The sequence below is a fragment of the Metopolophium dirhodum genome, chromosome 6 (assembly GCF_019925205.1).
Source record: "Metopolophium dirhodum isolate CAU chromosome 6, ASM1992520v1, whole genome shotgun sequence".
Taxonomy (NCBI): Eukaryota; Metazoa; Arthropoda; class Insecta; order Hemiptera; family Aphididae; genus Metopolophium; species Metopolophium dirhodum.
The window spans coordinates 21,672,378-21,690,473 of NC_083565.1; the positions used below are offsets into that span (position 1 = coordinate 21,672,378).

An 18,096-nucleotide genomic window follows, 5' to 3' on the forward strand; every position below is an offset into this window, starting at 1 on the left:
GTCATCCACCATGGCATCACAGTAACCTTTACCTACCCTTTTTATTAATATTAAAATAAGTTATAACTATAATAACAATAAAAGACAAACGTAAATTATACTGTGTCATACATATATTTTAATTAATAATTAGTAGGTAGGTATATATAGTATCTACCTAGGTATTACCTACCCAATTACTTATATTATATATTTATATAGTAATTTCCCATTAGATATGATTTTATGAATGTGTCCTATAGAGTTAGAACAAATATGTGTCTCTGATGAGTATTGTTATATTCTGTGGTATTATATATAATATGCATTATTATGCTATAATATTATCATTAGGTATTTTGTTAGTGGGAGAGATAACAATTAATTAAGTTATATATTTATTGTCCATTATATTTTTTACATTACTAATATTTAGGGTACGTGGATGTGGAAAATCTTATTATTTATTATATTGTGGGGTGAGATTACACTGAAGATGGCATATTAATAGACCGCGGTTCTTATTTAATTATTGGCCTTTATAGATGAAGTGAGATACAAGTCCAGAAGCACAGTCACCCACTGTGACGGACAATTTATATGTATAATTATAAAATAAAACAGTAAAATATGTTGAAATTTTTTTTTTGGTTAATGCTTCGACAACCGAGGTCATTAGCTTGGGGTACTGTGGTTTGTGGGGGAGGGTACTGTATGTTTTTTAACACGTGTGTGCATGTGTGGCAATGATTTGTCACTAAAAATCCCAGGTGGTCACCCATCCGGGAGCTAGTCACATCGGCCATTGTGTACACTCAGAACGGGTTTCTTAACTGATTACTGAATGCACACACCGTGTCACAAATGTTAAAATTATTACATGATTGTGTAATGTGTATCATTATGATGATAATCGCTCGCGGATCGTTGGAACGCACGGTGTTCACACACACACACACACACACACACACCTATACACAATGATATAGCTGATATAATATTATATAATTCGACTGCGGCGACGATCGATTTCTATTAATAATATTCGTATCGGAACAATAATAGATAACGGTTGTCAAAAACCCACAGTTATTCAAAAATATATTGTCCGTACTGCGTATAGTGGCGACGTGGCGTATACCGTAGACCGTAGTTAATAATTGACGGAAAAATAACCAAACCCAATTTTCAATCATCCAGTTGGCAGTTATTCATCCGAGGTACTCCGACTCGTGACACGCCTGCAGCATAACCACAACGGCACAACTCCAAGCGAACTACAGCTGTTGTAGTAACTACTAACTAGTAACTACTTAGTACTTACTATGGTCTAGACTCTAGACTCTAGAGACAAGACTGAAGACAATATTATTATTATATTGTTTAAGGTTTTTATAGTGCTTTATCGTATAATTTTGTTTGAAGTGTAAAGTGTAACGAGTCAACAATTATACATAAATCACACAGGTATGTACTATTTTAAAACTATAATATATGCTTTGCCACTTCCAATAGTATTTCCACTTTGTTGTATGCTATTTACTGCACGTTTTGTGGAATATAAAATACAATCTTCTTAATCTATTTTATTTGTTTACAGGTTCCTATAAACCATAATATATTTTGTGATAAACAGTAAATTTTTCAATATTCGCGTCACTGGTTAGTAGTAGGTAATTATAATATAATCTTACTCACATACCTAATAGTTTTAATTCATACTTAAAATTATTATCTAGGTTACCTAATAACTTTTTAACAATTATGTCATCACATCCTAGTAAATCTACAAAACGTAGAAGGTTTTTGGAAGACTTAGAGGTCAGTAATGTGTATATTGAAAATCCAAATCAGAATTCTGTGAATTTTGATAATATTTTAGAAACTCAAAATACTACAAGTGAATTAATTTTACCTGACAATAGTGTTATAAATAATATAAGTGATTCAATTGAACCCAGTAGCCCTTTAATTGATGAAAGTAAAAAAGTTACATATGTATCTTGTAATACTTCTAGTACACTTGAAACTGTTGAAGATGAGTTCATATTAAATGTAAGTTCAACTGATTCTGATGATGGTGATGAAACTATTTTGGCAGAGTATTTTACTGATGATAGAGATCCTATTTTAACAATGTTATGTCACTGGGCAGTTTCATATAACATAACTAACGTAGCTCTTTCTGATTTATTAAAAACTTTGAAAAAACATAAATGTTTTAATTTTTTTCCCGAGGATGCTAGAACCATTCTTAAAACCAACAAACATATTGACACTAAGCAAGTCCAAGTCATTACACCAGGTATATATTATCATTTTGGTACAGAAATTGGTTTAAAAAGTTTGGGTGATTGGTTTCAATTTCATGATGAAACGATAAAAATTGTTGTTGGTATCGATGGCTTGCCATTAACAAAGAGTTCTCAAAGTAGTTTTTGGCCTATTTTAGGATATGTACGTAATTTTCCTGGAAAACCTAAAATATTTTTAATTGGTTTATATTGGGGTAAAGAAAAAGCAAAGGATAGTAATTTGTTTTTAAAAGCCATGATCGATGAATTTAAGGATCTATATAAAATTGGTTTTAAAACCCCCCATGGTACTAAAAAAGTAGTGATAGAACTATTTTGCTGCGATGCCCCAGCAAAAAGCTATATTTTAAAAACTAAAAGGCACGGTGGTTTCTTTTCGTGTACTAGGTGTAATGTTGAAGGAATCTATTTAGATAATAGAGTATGTTTTCCAGATAGAGAATTTATTAAAAAAACTCATTTAGATTTCATCAATCGTACACATGAAGAATATCATGTGACTGAAAGTGTATCTATTTTGACAGAGCTCCCAGAAGTTGATATGGTTTATAGTTTTAGTTTGGATTATATGCACTTAACTTGTTTAGGGGTTGTTAAGAAACTAATTATGTTGTGGTTAGGAAATATAAAAGGATCACCCATTTCTGTCCGTTTACAAAACCGAAAAGTACAAGAAATATCAGGTAATTTGTTGTTTTTAAAATCTTCTATGACTTCTGATTTTTCTAGATTTCCCAGAGGGTTAAACGAAGTTCCTAGATGGAAAGCCACTGAATTTAGACTATTTCTTCTTTATATTGGTCCTATAGTCTTAAAAGATATTCTTAACAATGAATGCTATTTACATTTCATGTGTTTGCATATTTGCTTTAGGATTCTTCTAGTTAAAAATAGCAGTGATGAACTTGTTGGGTTTGTAGAAAAACTATTGTCATATTTTGTTCAAAAATTTGGTATAATTTATGGACAGAAATTTATGTCCCATAACGTACATGGGCTTCTTCATATTGTTGATGACTACAAAAAATTTGGTCCTTTAGATGAATCGTCTTGTTTTCCTTTTGAAAACTATATGAAGTCCCTAAAAAAAATGGTTCGTAAACATCAAAAACCTTTGGAACAAGTCATTAAGCGATACCAAGAATTTCTTGAGTTTAGTAATAAACCTCCTATATCTAATTTATTACCTTATTCTATTGAGTATAAGAAACCTCATAATAATGGGCCGATATTGGGCAATGTTACTTCACAATTCCAAATTGTCATTGTCAATTATGATGTTAAAATTAAAACTAACTCAATTACAGATTGTTATATTGGCTTTTCAAAAGAAGGGATATTACATATTTATAAAGTCTTAAATATTTGTTGTAATCATATAACAGGATTATATTTTTTTATCGCCAAGTTATTCAATAATATTGAACCGTTTTATGACAAACCGATAAATAGTTTAAAACTGGGAGTAGCATATGTTTCAAATTTATCAGAAAATATTGTACCTATTACTATTAGTCACTTGTTTCAAAAATATATAGTTTTCAATTTTCACAATAATAAGCAAATTGCGTTACCAATCCTACATTCATTAAATAACTAATATATATAAATGTTTATTTGTGCAGTAAATAATTTAATAAGGCTTTAACAATATATAATGATGCTCATTTGATATTAAATGTAACTTAAAAAGTTTTATTTATGTATTTATTTTAACAACTTTGTTTTGTTACAGTATAAATTTAGTTATATTAAAAAAATTGTATTTTATATATTTTAGGACACCTAGTTTGTGTAGTTGTGTGTATGTTTTATTATTTTTAATATGCCATACTCAGTTGTTCATTTTTTTGATGACGACACAGTTGAAACGGTCCCAGGACATTGGGTGGACAAAAAACATGGTACTTGTGCTTGGCCTAAAAATAATAAAACAGCTTCAAGGCTGATTGAAAAAAAATGTATGCCTAATGAAATTGAATTTGTTTATTTAAATAGCAGAGAATTATACAAAGGCATTGGTAAATATAAATAATATTCCTATTCATTTTTCATATTGGATCGATATTAAATAGGTTATAGATATGCTTGTATTAAATTTATTATTTAAGGATAAAACTATTATTATTTAGATTCATTAGTTGAAGCTAAACATAAAGCTATAAAAGCCATGACCATGACCGATTTATCATCTGCAGATGAAACAGTTAGAGTTGGAAGAAAACACCAAAAAGAAATTATGCATTCTCCTACTTCATCTACGAATTCTTGCCCATTGTTTTTAGGTAAAAAATGCACGATATATTATGTCTTATTTTCAAATACCAATTGATTTAAATTTATTTTAATCCATGTATCATAATTTAAACTATTATAATGTATACAATTTAATGATATACCAGTTAATACTTTTAATATGATCATTTGATTTTAATTTAGATTCTGATAATGATGATTTGCCATACAACAAATCTAAGTTAAGTACAACTGCTATGATTAACTCTAAACATTTAAAAGATCGTTCTTCATCGCCAACGGTTTTAAAAGTACCTTTAGCTGTTATTAATGGTAAGGTGGTATTATATTTTACTATTTTATTGTCATATTTTTGTCATTTATAAATGTACTTGTTATAGACTTCTACAGTTTTGATTTGCAGACTCTAAAATTAGAATCTAAAAGGTTCCTATTAATTAGATTTTCAAGTCCATCAAATTAGTTTTCTTATATTCTCACAATTTTTTTCTCAAAACAATTATATTTCCTTGAAATTGTTTTTAAATAGGTATTTTGAACATGAACATACTTAACATATAGTATATAGTACATAAATATGGGTAATTTTAAAATTTCTAAAACTATAGCTGTAAAAAATGTAAATCTAAATAATACCTATATAGTTGGGAAACAGATGGACTATAGGACTTATTGATTTTCAGCTAAATTAACCATTGTATGTGCATCTAATACTTAAATTTAGTCACCCAAAGTTTTTATATTCAACTTTGATTATTAAAATAAAAGATTTTGACTCATGCAGTGATTTGGATTGATTAAAATTTAAAACTTGATTTTCTGTACTTCTATTATATAATTAACTTTTCAATTTCAAAGTAATAATTCATGCAAGTTGTATATTTAAAAGTTAATACTATTATTATTTTTCAAAAATTGACAATTTTTACAATTCGTTCTAAGCGCACAAAATATTAGTCTAGCAGTAGTTTAAATATATATCATCAATAGCCAATGTTGTTGATTTGACCCACTATAGTGGCGCTAAGTAGTTTATAATTATTGATATTATTTTTAACTATTTTATTATAAATAGGTATTGATTCTGAAAAAAAATTGATGGATAATAAGGATCCACCTGTAGTCATGTGTCCATCAGATAAAACCATCAAATTGATCAACAATAGAAAAAACCAAAATGGTTGGTCGCCATTAAAATTGGATAATCTAGCGAACAATTATGAAGGTATCTTGTTATTTTAATGAATTAGTATTTTAGTGAATGGTTAAAATTTAACCCATCTTATAAATAATGGTATATTTTTTAGATCCTAATAGAGAGCTCTGCTCTATGAAGCAGTGTTCGTCCAAACAAAAATCTTCAAACAAAACTTTGAAATCATTTAGTGAAAAACAATTCAGTTACACTGAACCTTATTTATCCTCAAAAAGAAGCATTGAATGTAATATGCTTTTGTTATTAAATTTATTTTTACTTATAGTATAGTATATTTATTAAACTATTGTAAAATGTTTGATTATAATTATTTATATTATTAATTATATATTATTTTTAACTATTGTATTATAAATAGGTATTGGTTCTGAAAAAAAATTGATGTATGATAAGGATCATAACTGTTCACCACCTGTAGTCATGTGTCCATCAGATAAAACCATCAAATTGATGAACAATAGAAAAAACCAAAATGGTTGGTCGCCATTAAAATTGGATAATCTAGCCAACAATTATGAAGGTATCTTATTATTTTAATGAATTAGAATTTTAGTGAATGATTAAAATTTAACCCATCTTATAAATAATGGTATTTTTTTTTAGATACTAATAGAGAGCCCCGCTCTATGAAGCACTGGCCATCCACACAAACATCTTCAAACGAAACTTTGAAACCATTTAGTGAAAAACAATTCATTTACACTGAACCTTTATCCTCAAAAAGAAGTATTGAATGTAATATGATTTTGTTATTTAATGTATTTTTATTTACCTATAGTATAATTTATTTATTAAACGGTTGTAAAATGTTTGATTTAGACAATAGTGAGCCACTATTGAAAAAAAAGCCACTGTCCAAAGATACACCTGCACTGCACATGAGTTCATTTGGTAGTAAACAACAATGTGGTTCATCATTTTCAAAAATAAATGTCAAAAGTAATGCGTTTATATATTTACAGTTTAAACGATTTGATTTATTTAAATGTTTTTCAGATAACAAGCAAGCTGTAGTGCGAGAATTGTTTTACAGCTCCAATAAGCCAGATGAGTTATGTGTCTCACATTCCAATTCTTCCGATATAGGAAAAAAATATGATGCGGAACACCCTGGTTCAACCCATAGCGTTGTAGCAGAAGATACTCCTCAACACTATTCAAATAGTATGAGTAATTACAATATAATAATTTATAATAGCTACTCATATTTTATCAATATACTTGAACAACAATTTTAAAACATAGCAACAACTATTTCTAAAAATGAAATCTACAAAATAGCTATACAAACTATTCAATCTTTTAGTTTTTACATTTTAATTGTATTGTGACGATCAAATTAAAAACTAGATTTAATTGAATTACCTATTAAAATATAAAATTCAAAAATATTATATTGCATTTGTTAAATTTTCTTGATACACTGTATACATGTACATCTCGTGTCTTGATATGAATATATATATATCATATCTACATAAACATAAACATACTGTTAAATTATTTATTCTTGTATAAACTGCTATACCTTTTATTTTATTTAAAACATTTATTTGATTGAAAATTGTATTTTAATTATTTTATATTTTTAGATTTTCAAAAGCAGGTATTGCGCATGCTAACATACTTAACAAGCGAAGTAAGATATTTAGAATCTGGACAGGTAGAAATACTAAAAAAAATTGAAAACGCAGCTGACAACAACTACAGCAATTCTGAAACGTTAACCGAAAGTCTGTACAATGATTTAACAGATTGCCCATTACCTATTGACAACATAACAGATCTCAATACTCTCGAGGATAAGATCTCTGGGGACAAAAATTTTCGTAACAAATTGGTAATTAAATATGTAATAAGTTTAAAATAATTTAATATTTATTAAATTCTTGATTAGGTAAATGAACTATCTTGTACGGGTGGAAAAAATTTAAGATTAATGGTAAAAAGAATTATGAACAAATTATTTGCTGATGAACTTATGTCTCAATATTCTTTCACCGGAAAAAAGGGAAAAAACAAATTCAACAATTTGTTTGTATGCGCTGTTATTTTTGGTAAGTTGTGTATATACATATATTTATTGAATGTTAATTATATATGTTGATGAGGAGGATTTGAGAGGAGAATGCTAATAGGATCGTAGTAAGTGGAAATTGACGACCCCAAATAGTTGGGAGAGAAGGCGAAGGAAAAGAAGAAGAATTATATATGCTGATTATATTCTACTATAGTACGATAGCTATTTGTTAATTATTAACAAACAATATAATATTCAAAAAATTATAACATAGAAACTCATTATTTTTAAAAAGCACCTGTAACATTTTGTCGTAGACTATAGATTTATTATATATAAAATTAGATGAAATGTGATTAAAAGATTTTTAGGTTGTATATATACATATATATAATTTGTTGTAAATACAAATTATTTTTCAGATTCTATTAAAAAAAGCAACAAACTATGCAAGGCAGCATCAATAGATGAGATTGAAGAAAGAATTAAATATAACTTGGCGCAAGCACCATTCAATAAGAAAAATAAATAATAGTAAGTATAGGATATATTTTTTACAATTATAAATCTACCATCACTATGATAATACTATAATACTAAAATATTTAAAATATACAACTATTATAAATTAATGACCAATAATAACAAATTAAAGACAGAATTTGTTAATCACTTAAGAGCTGTTAACATTTTTTAGTTTTATTGAATTACTTGAAATGATTTTCTGAAAAGTTGCTTCATCTATGAAATCTAGTCTTATAATGTATATATCTAATAGTATTTATATCTAGATATAAGAATGTTGTACAATTTTAATTTTAATATTATGATAATTTATTTTCAGATCATCAAACAATTATGTTGGATAACAGCTAGTATTCAAAAACGAAGAGATTTTTTTGTATAATTTGACTCGGATAACAAATATTTGTATTATTTATTTTGTATTATTTGTATTAATGGTTTTTTTTAAATAAAAATATTAACAATGAGTATGCGTATTACATTCAAAAAAATATATATTCTTCTCACATATTCCTACCCATATGCATATATATATATTTATATGCAGTTTGTTTAAGTATATAATACTTACCCAATAAAAACAATGTATAATATATGACATGTAAAATGTGTATAAAAGTATAAAAAGCGAGCTCTAAAAGTGTTGATATAATTTTGATGGACTAATTATAATATATGAAATAATATTTCCAAATTATAATAATATAACAGTTTTCTTTTTACTACTGAATGCAACCTTTATGTTTGAATTTTTATCTTAAATTATAAAATTTGTATCCAAATGAAATACATTTCTTTGTTTCTTACTGCACCTTTTAATCATTTGAAAAATTAAAACACTAGTATTTATAAATTTAAAATAAATGTAAAAACAATATTTAAAAAAATTTAGTATCCAAATATTTAATATATATACAACAAACATTTTGAAATTCTAAAAAAATATTTATTAATTTAAAAGAAAATAATTATATAATATTAAGTTACAATACTTATACAGTTTTGGTTTATATATATTTAATAAATGTTTAGTTTTTGTTTTTTAGGAAATAAATGTTTCTGGTCCAACAATTATTTATAAGACTTAAGCTGGTTACACACGGAGCGGTTTGGCCGCGCGCGGTTTCGGATTATAATCCGCGGTGATTAGAAACCGCTTCCGCGGCTTGCTTACACACATAGGCGGTTTTAAAAGCGGTTTCGATTTTTTTGGCGCCAATTTTTGAACAATACTACAAATAATATAATATAATTATATAATAAAATTATTATGTAATATTTACAACAATATGATTTTAGCGCGGAATAGTCATCACTCATCAGTTTCTCTAAACACGTGGTTGAGTAAAGACTCATTTAAGTCGTTTAAGTGAAGCATTTTGTAATTTTTTACTTAAACATTTTAAAAATGGACCAACTATTATTGGATGACGTGGAAGCCATAGCTGTTGCACATGCGCTATTTAAAAGACACCAGCAAAAAAAAAAAATTTCGAAGCGACGGTATTGGGTACATCCGATCAACTTAAAAAGGCCACAAGAAGGCCAGTTCAATGTCAACTTTATGGTACTTCGAGCACATCCAGAGGAGTTTTTCAAGTACTACCGAATGTCTGTACAATCGTTTGACGAGTTGGTGAGTAGCTAAATATTTTATTTATAAAAGAGGAAAAGTAGGTGTCGAGTGTACCAAATCGATCGTTCAAAAAGTTTGAAAATTGAATGCAATGTTCCTCATAAGTTTCATATTTAAAAAATATCGAAAGTACAATATAGTCACAATATTTTTTTATAACCGTTTAAAGTTAGAACATTCACAAAATTGGTGAAAATCACGTATATTTTAAAATTATATTATAGATAAAAATGTATAGGTAAAATGTTCAATTTTTATAGCTAAGAGTTGAAAATTAAAAACAATGTTTTTCATAAATATTTTATACTGTAACCAAAAAATCTAAGAAATATATAAATAACATTTATTTAATATCATATTTTTAAGTATGTTGACGAAATCAGATATTTAAAGTTTAAAAACTTTTTTAGTTACCTATTTTGTTACAATTTAAAAATATTATTCGTGAGTTATTGAAACTTTTTAAGTATATCAGTAGTACCTACAGTATTACTTATAGAAAAATAAATTACATATTAATAGCAATAATATTATAAAATATGATTGATAATTTATTGTTTTTCGTATGATTTTATATCATTCAATTCAAACTTAAAACATCCTTTTTTTTTTTTTTTTTCCCTGTTTGAACCGACGGCGTCGCGGGAACTGCTTTCGCATTACTTCCGCGACGCCGCCAAACTTAAAACATCCTACAGTGAGTAACTGTTACTTACCTAACATACTCCTGTTACTGAATTACTCCTATAAATTGCAAGGTACTATCTACCAACTGTACAGTAGAGTGGAAAAGTTACTTATCCAACCTTCTTTTTTTAGCTTTAAAATAATTAGGGTCATGCTCTTAGTAAATAAGATATACTTTTAATAATATATTTTTATTCCAATTATAATGTAACTACTAATTTCTATTCTTTTTTAGATTTCATTAAGTGGACCATTGATATCGAAACAATCAACAAATATGCGCATTCCAATTTCAAAAGAAGAAAGGCTGACAATTACTTTGAGGTAAGCACCAAGTACATGTTGCAATAATAATAAATTCTTACATTTTATTTTGTAGTAGGTACTCTTCCCTTTTTTAAGTAGGTACATATTTTATTAAGCATAGTTAAAAAAATAGTTCATATAAACATAGTCATTACATCTTGTAAATAAATAAATATATCCAAAACATTATTAATATTATACCTGTTAATTATATAAAAAATTTGTATAAGATAATTATAATAATAATTCGGCATGAATAAAATATTATAAGTAGTTATAACAACTAATAAGTGTAAAATATTAAAAGAAAAAATAAAGTTAATAAAATGTTGTTTATTGTGAATTAGTGTTATCTGGAGTTAAGTTGTTAGTGTAGTAACTATTGTCAGAGTGACCTGTTGGTACAGATGTAGTAGAAGATGCAGTGTGAGGGGAGTTTTTTTGTAAATAATATGAGTTAACTGTTGCAGTATCATTTGGTGTAACGGGTGGTTGTGGAGTAAGAGCAGGTGATTGGGTATGTGGATAATATAGTTGATGTGTGTGAATGTTAGAATCTTTTTGAGAAGTAATTGATACAAATGAAGAATTGTTCCCAGTTATATTATGAGGTTCATAGTTTATGGGCATATTTGTAATTGTAGAAGGTGTTGGTGAGGTATTTGAAATGTATGAAGTTGTTGGTAGATGGAAATTGAACGGGTATGTTGGGTATGAATTAGTATTATTATATGAACATTGCAAGGGTTGAAAAGTACTATTGCTAACTGAAGAAGGAATGGATTGTGGTTGCATTTGATCAGAATTTTTAGAAGTTTTTACTTTTTGAATGATTTGTATCATTTCAATATAAACTTGATTTTGCTGGTCTTCTGTCATTTTTCTGATTTGAGGAGCCAAAGACATCAGAAATGATGTCACTGGATCGTTTGAAACTCTGCGTTCTTTTAATACACTTATTAATTGGTTTTCAAAAGAATTTTCTGTAGTCTTTTTTTTTTTTCGAACAACTGGAGACTCTTCTTCAGATACACCCGAGTGGTTGGCTTCTTGAGCTTCTTCGGTTATAACATTTTCATTGTCTGTGGTGTACTCTCTGTCATTTTGTGCAGTAACGTTACTCTCAGTGCTTTAGAATAATATTAAAAACATATTAACAATATTTATTTAGAAGATTAACTATGTAAAAAAAATCAGTATATTACTTTCTGTTTTCCATTGTCGGTCGAAGGAACTCTAGAATGTTTGCATATACATATGGTTTATCTGATTTTGCTGCCTGGCCGGATTTATGGATACACTTTTTTCGGTAATTGTCCTTGATATTTTTCCATTTTAATTTGAGATCTTTTACTAATTTAAACCAATACATTTAATTACTTATATAAATGAGACAATATCCAAAATAATATTAATGATTAAGCCTAGTGAAAAATAAAATAATTGAGATATTACTTATTTATGTATTATGTGCAATGCAATGAAGACAATTAAATATTCAAAGTAGATGAAATATTAAAATTAATTAAATACAGGACAAATTTAATTTATTTTATCAAATAACTAAAAAATATAATTGTTTACATATTATATTTTAATTTATACATAATTGCTTTTACATTTTGTTTGATAAAATATATATTCCAGTTACTCAAAATGTTTGTCCTAATTAACACTTTTGCATACATTAAATATAAAAATTATATTTATTGATTTGAGTAAAATTAAAATTAATTTATTGAATTGTATATTTAATAACTATAGTGTTCTTAATCAATAGTTTTTTTTAAATATTTGTCCAGATACTTAGCAACAGGAACACATTTCACGGCATTACACTTTGAGTTTTTAGCAGGAGTATCTACTATATCAAAGATAGTCCAGGAAACTTGCGATGTTCTATGGAAAGTGTTACAACCTTTGGAAATGACAGAACCAACAACAAATGACTGGCTGAATATATCAAAAGGTTTTTACGAGAAAACGAACTTTCCAAATACTGTTGGAGCGGTATGTTTATTTATTTGTATATCTACCTACTTATTTCATTGATTTAAAAAATAATTATAATATAATAATAGAGCACGGATTTTCATGCATAAAAAAAGTGTCAAAATATACCATATACCTACCTAATATGCAGTCAAGATCGTGAAAATATGCAAGATATATGCAAGAAAAAAACTTTAAATTGTGTTATATGATAAAAAATTCATAATTTAATAGTTTATACATTTATAACTCAAAAATAATTTAAAACAAATTAAATAACTTAAAATTATTGGTATCTACTTAATATAATGAACAAAAAATTTATAATTTAATATCATTAAAATAAATAATCACTTAGTGCTTACAAAATGTAGGTATTATAACATTTTATGCATGACAAAATATTATTTTATAAATAAACTAACCTAACAATTTATTATGCAATATTGCAATACCTAATATGCAAAAAAAAACTACTTCACCATCTTTTTTGGTAAAAAAGTGAATAAATAATTTCCAAAAGCCAAAAAAATGTACTTTATGATTTCAACAATTTGTACGTAAATGTACGCAGTGAACAATTTTTACCAGTTAATTTCACATTGTCACTTCTCATATAATAAACTGTATAATATAATTATAGGTGGATGGAAAACACATAAGGCTCGAGTGTCCCAAGAATAGTGGCTCAATGTATTATAACTACAAAAACTTTTTTTCTCTAATTCTTATGGCCATTTGTGATTCGAATTATTGTTTTCGAATCATCGATGTTGGGTCCTATGGGAAAGAAAGCGACTGTAACGTGTTCAAAACTTCAACATTCAGTAAAAAGTTGTACTCGGGTAGAGTAAATTTTCCACCGGATCAATGCTTACCAGGTGATGATAATGGTGTGCCACAGCCGTTTATTTTAGTTGCCGACGAAGCTTTTGCACTTCACAAAAATTTGCTACGACCGTTTCCAGGCAGAACATTAAACAACAACAGGAGGATTTTCAACTATCGTTTATCGAGGGCCCGTCAATACATAGAATGTTCGTTTGGAATTTTGTCTAAAAAATGGAGAGTATTTCAAACAAGCATGTTAGTTGACCCAAATGTTGCAGTTAAAATAACAAAAGCCTGCTGCGTCTTACATAACTTTGTACGACGCCGAGACGGAGGAGACGGTGAAGGTATTTTTGAAGACAGTCAAAGCAATCCTATGGAAAGTATAACGGAGAGAAGAGGTGTTGGGAATTCACAGACCAACGCAAAAGATATTAGGGAATACTTCGTGGCATATGTAAATGATCCAAATCACGCACTTAGCTGGCAGAACAAAATTATTGGTGAATAATATTGGGGATCTTAACATTATAAGTTAATATATAGCCTATAGGTGATTTTTTTTTTATTATTAATATAAAACCGTATATTTTATTTGTTAAACGAAAACTAGTATGTTAAATAATAAATATATTAATCTAAATCTTACTTTTTTCCGATTTTTGTTTATTATCCAGTTCATTAAAGTTATGAACGCAAGCATTTGCGACATTAGTCCATCCCACATGAATCGCCTGACTATCGTGATGACTTCTTTCCTCTAAATACATTATAATACATAATTTTTATAATATAATAACTTCTATTCTGATATTAATTAAATAACATTTCTTTCTAAAGTTGTCGTTAAATATAACTTACAAGTTGAAATATTATATAAATTAATAAATAAAATATAAATATTCAATGAAATACTTACGTTTGTTCCAGATACAATCGTTTTGTTGAATTTCAATTATAAATTGTTCAGTATCGATCATTTTAAAACTGAATAGATACGACTGTAAATTAAAAAAACTACTGTGGCCTATGAATATCGGTAGTACAATGTCCCAAGACATTGCAAGAGTTTCCGTTGTCCGGTCGCAATAGTATTCATTTAGGACTTGCTTCAACGTGTCTACTACTCGCCTCGACTTGTTGACACTCGGCACTCGTTCGGTCCCACCATGTCTCCATCTCGCCCATCTCTGTCTCCCGTCTACACACATGAGTACACGACAACTGGTCGTTATCTTGTGGGCCACAATGCATATAGTACTATATTATTACACTCGATCAATATCGAATAATTTCTAATTATTAATACAATTTCCACTAGTAAATAAAAATGTAGGATTGAAGCAATGAATTTACCAAGTTCACACTTCAATCATGACTTTTTAAATGTTTTTACAAGACCACCGCTAGCGAACCGCGGCGGCCAAACCGCGTGTCTGAACAGGTCTATTGGAAAAGCATTGTTTAATTTTAGAGAGCGGAAGCGGTCGACCGCTCGAAAATTAAACAAGAGCGGTCGCAGGCGGCCGACCGCGCCGATCAGCGGCGCGGTTTTTCCCGTATGAATATGCCAATTGAATAACCTGTGTTTAATCGTCGGCGGTTATCCGCCGCGGATAAAAACCGCGACCGCGCGCGGCCAAACCGCTCCGTGTGTAACCAGCTTTAACAATATATATTTTAATTTATATACAAAATTAAAAACAAATTATTATTAAATATTGTCTTTATAAGTGGAATATTTAATAAATATTTTTAATACATTTGTTTGCTGTGTGGGTACAGTATATTTATTAATCGTATGTTCTTTTACAGAAATCTTTGTGATCTGCAATGCTCCTATTCTGGTTTTCTATTTCAATTATAGTTCACATGCCAAATTTAACTATACAAACTGGTCCGAAAGTTTATAGACATTCTAATACATTCTCCCGCCAGTGCCAATAGACAAAGTGTTTGAGAAGTTATATTTTTTTGGTACCTAATTAATTTACAATATGAATTATTATAAGTTACCTATGTAGGTACTTGTTCAAAACTCGACTACCTGCAAATCATTGGTTTTTATGGTATAGCCTTACGAAGTTCACGATTTTCGGTGTTTTACGCACCCGTACAACGCTTAAAGTTTACCGAGCTTAAGTATTACAAATTAATTTTTTTTTTAATCTAGGTAAATCAACGTTTTAAAATTGATGATGCAAAAATAATTCTGACACCCATCCAAGGTGGTTTTACATAACAAGTCGAGGGATGTTTTTGATTTTAATTGTTCGAGCAAGCGCAGTGTGGTACACCGGGTACATATGAAAATACCAAAAATGTCAATTAGTTATAATACATAATATAACTTAAACATAAGACTCACCGCCAAGTTCAGACTTCCCTGTCGTTTTCAGTTAAAAACTAATGATTTCCGGCAATTATTTTTTGCAATATCATTCTTAATTTGTTGTTACTTGTAATATAATATACATTTTAATTGAAACGTCTAAAATATATTATCATATACAAATACGATAATAAACAAATAATAATAATTCAACTTAACCGGCTACGGTATTAATAATATTTAATAATATCAATATAAATATAGTATACAATATCCTAGGCTGACAAATCGTCTCCACTTATAATCGTTTTTCGTATACTATGATATTATATCATTGAATTCAAATTTAACACTATCCATAACAGTCACCCACTTGTAACCTACTGTTCAGCAGAGTCACTTCCAATTTTTTTTTTTAGATTCTGAGGGAAGCGATGAATGTATTGATTTTACAATGATGTGTGTTTTTTTCTATTATTTTTTGTGTCTGTCATCACCTTTTAGGACAGTAAAAGTGCTTGAATTTTCTTTAACAGTAACTTTTTTGATAGGAAAGTGAATCTAGTTGGTACTATGGGGGGTCAAAAGTAAAATTTTCCCAGTAGTTTTCAAAAGCGACGTGAAAAACAAAGGAAAAAACGGGAATTTTTTACGCAAAGTCCGTTTTCGAGAAAATCGATTTTGGTTTTTGGTGCAACTCTAAAACAAATGACCGTAGGTACATTAAATTTTGACTGAACGCTTATATTAGCATTTTCTATACACCATAACATTTTCCAAATATTTTGACTTATTTTGAGCTGTTTACGGACATTTTCAGTTTCCATTTTATTTTAGTTTTTTTTTCTATAAATATCAATAAAATGTTATTTGTTGGTTAAAAAAAATTAAAAATACTTAGTCACGGTTTTTATTTATAAGCATTTAAAGTTCAAATATTGACAAAATACGGAAAAATCACGAAAATTATTATCAAATTATTTTGAGTTGAGAATTCATAAAAATTTTTCTTTTTCAATCCAAGATTCGAAAATGTAATACAAGATTATCCATAAGTTTACCTACCTATATCAAAAAAAAAATGTCTACAAGAAAGTCAATTTAAATTTTTATGAACGTTTGAAATTCAAATTTTTACAACATTTGATATTCACTCGATTTCTCATATAACGATTTTCTTATTTTGTTGTAATTAAAAACGTATGACTGTAGATACTTGAAAATTTCACTGAATGTTTATATTAGCATTTTCTATACACGATAAAATTTTGAAAATAATTTGATTCTTTTTGAACTGTTTACGGACATAGTCAGTTTTCAATTATTTTAGTTTTTTTTTCTATAAATATCAATAAAATTTTATTTGTTGGGTAAAAAAGCGTGAAAATGTTATATAAGGCTGCTGATATATCGTTCTAATAGCAGTTAATAAATATTAAAAATACATGGGCTCAATTTTTATTTATAAGCATTTAAAGTTCAAATTTTGACAACATTTATCAAATTTATAATATAATAATTATTTTGTAGTTAAAAATTTATAAAATGTTCAACTTTTGTAGCTAAGGATAAAAAATTTAAAACAAGGTTCCACGTAAATAGGTATTATATATAAATTACTTTATTCACTATAATATCATCAAATATACTTGGTAATATCATAGGCTGACGGACCGTATTCGCTCAGAATCGTTTTTCTTATACAATGGTATTATATCATTGAATTCAAATTTAACACCATCCATTACAGTGACCCACTTATAACCTACTGTACAGCAGAGCGACATCCACTTACCCACCTTTTTTTAATTGACCTCCCTTTTTATTTAATTCCTGATCAACGAGTTTTGGATAAGTACCTGGATAAGTACATAGTTATAGGTACCTGTCCTACCTATATTAATTAAAAACTATTTTTAACACGACGTATTTACTTATTATTTTTGTCTTTTAGTTTATCTAATTTTGTATGATTAAAATATGTTTCCTTTATACCCAAAT

The 18,096-nt window shown here is 27.9% G+C and overlaps 4 protein-coding genes across 6 annotated transcripts; 3 read left to right on the plus strand and 1 right to left on the minus strand.

Moving 5' to 3' along the window:
- The first annotated feature begins 1,167 nt into the window (after positions 1-1,167).
- LOC132946777 (uncharacterized) lies at positions 1,168-8,766 on the plus strand. Of its 3 annotated transcripts, none has more exons than XM_061016844.1 (15): positions 1,168-1,446; positions 1,580-1,652; positions 4,075-4,315; positions 4,427-4,579; positions 4,734-4,862; positions 5,626-5,775; positions 5,858-5,992; positions 6,125-6,286; positions 6,370-6,501; positions 6,586-6,705; positions 6,763-6,936; positions 7,359-7,606; positions 7,664-7,823; positions 8,209-8,320; positions 8,631-8,766. In XM_061016844.1, the coding sequence occupies exons 3-14, from the start codon at positions 4,120-4,122 to the stop codon at positions 8,316-8,318; spliced, it is 1,869 nt and encodes a 622-aa protein (XP_060872827.1). In that variant the 5' UTR covers positions 1,168-1,446; positions 1,580-1,652; positions 4,075-4,119; the 3' UTR covers positions 8,319-8,320; positions 8,631-8,766. The 3 variants fall into 3 exon arrangements, with proteins under 3 accessions (XP_060872827.1, XP_060872830.1, XP_060872828.1); XM_061016847.1 differs by having other exon boundaries at positions 6,763-6,930; XM_061016845.1 differs by lacking the exons at positions 1,168-1,446; positions 1,580-1,652 and having other exon boundaries at positions 3,994-4,315.
- LOC132946776 (uncharacterized) lies at positions 1,471-3,941 on the plus strand. The gene has a single exon (XM_061016843.1). It carries the CDS (start codon positions 1,744-1,746, stop codon positions 3,892-3,894), a length of 2,151 nt encoding a protein of 716 aa, XP_060872826.1. The 5' UTR covers positions 1,471-1,743; the 3' UTR covers positions 3,895-3,941.
- A 953-nt stretch (positions 8,767-9,719) lies between the features above and the next one.
- LOC132947546 (uncharacterized) lies at positions 9,720-10,962 on the plus strand. Its single transcript, XM_061017850.1, has 2 exons — positions 9,720-9,947; positions 10,870-10,962. The coding sequence occupies exons 1-2, from the start codon at positions 9,720-9,722 to the stop codon at positions 10,960-10,962; spliced, it is 321 nt and encodes a 106-aa protein (XP_060873833.1).
- A 311-nt stretch (positions 10,963-11,273) lies between these two features.
- LOC132947419 (uncharacterized) lies at positions 11,274-14,785 on the minus strand. Its single transcript, XM_061017696.1, has 4 exons — positions 14,683-14,785; positions 14,413-14,523; positions 12,146-12,293; positions 11,274-12,069 (listed from the first exon to the last, which is right to left on the minus strand). The coding sequence occupies exons 1-4, from the start codon at positions 14,741-14,743 to the stop codon at positions 11,274-11,276; spliced, it is 1,116 nt and encodes a 371-aa protein (XP_060873679.1). The 5' UTR covers positions 14,744-14,785.
- Between the last annotated feature and the right edge of the window lie 3,311 nt (positions 14,786-18,096).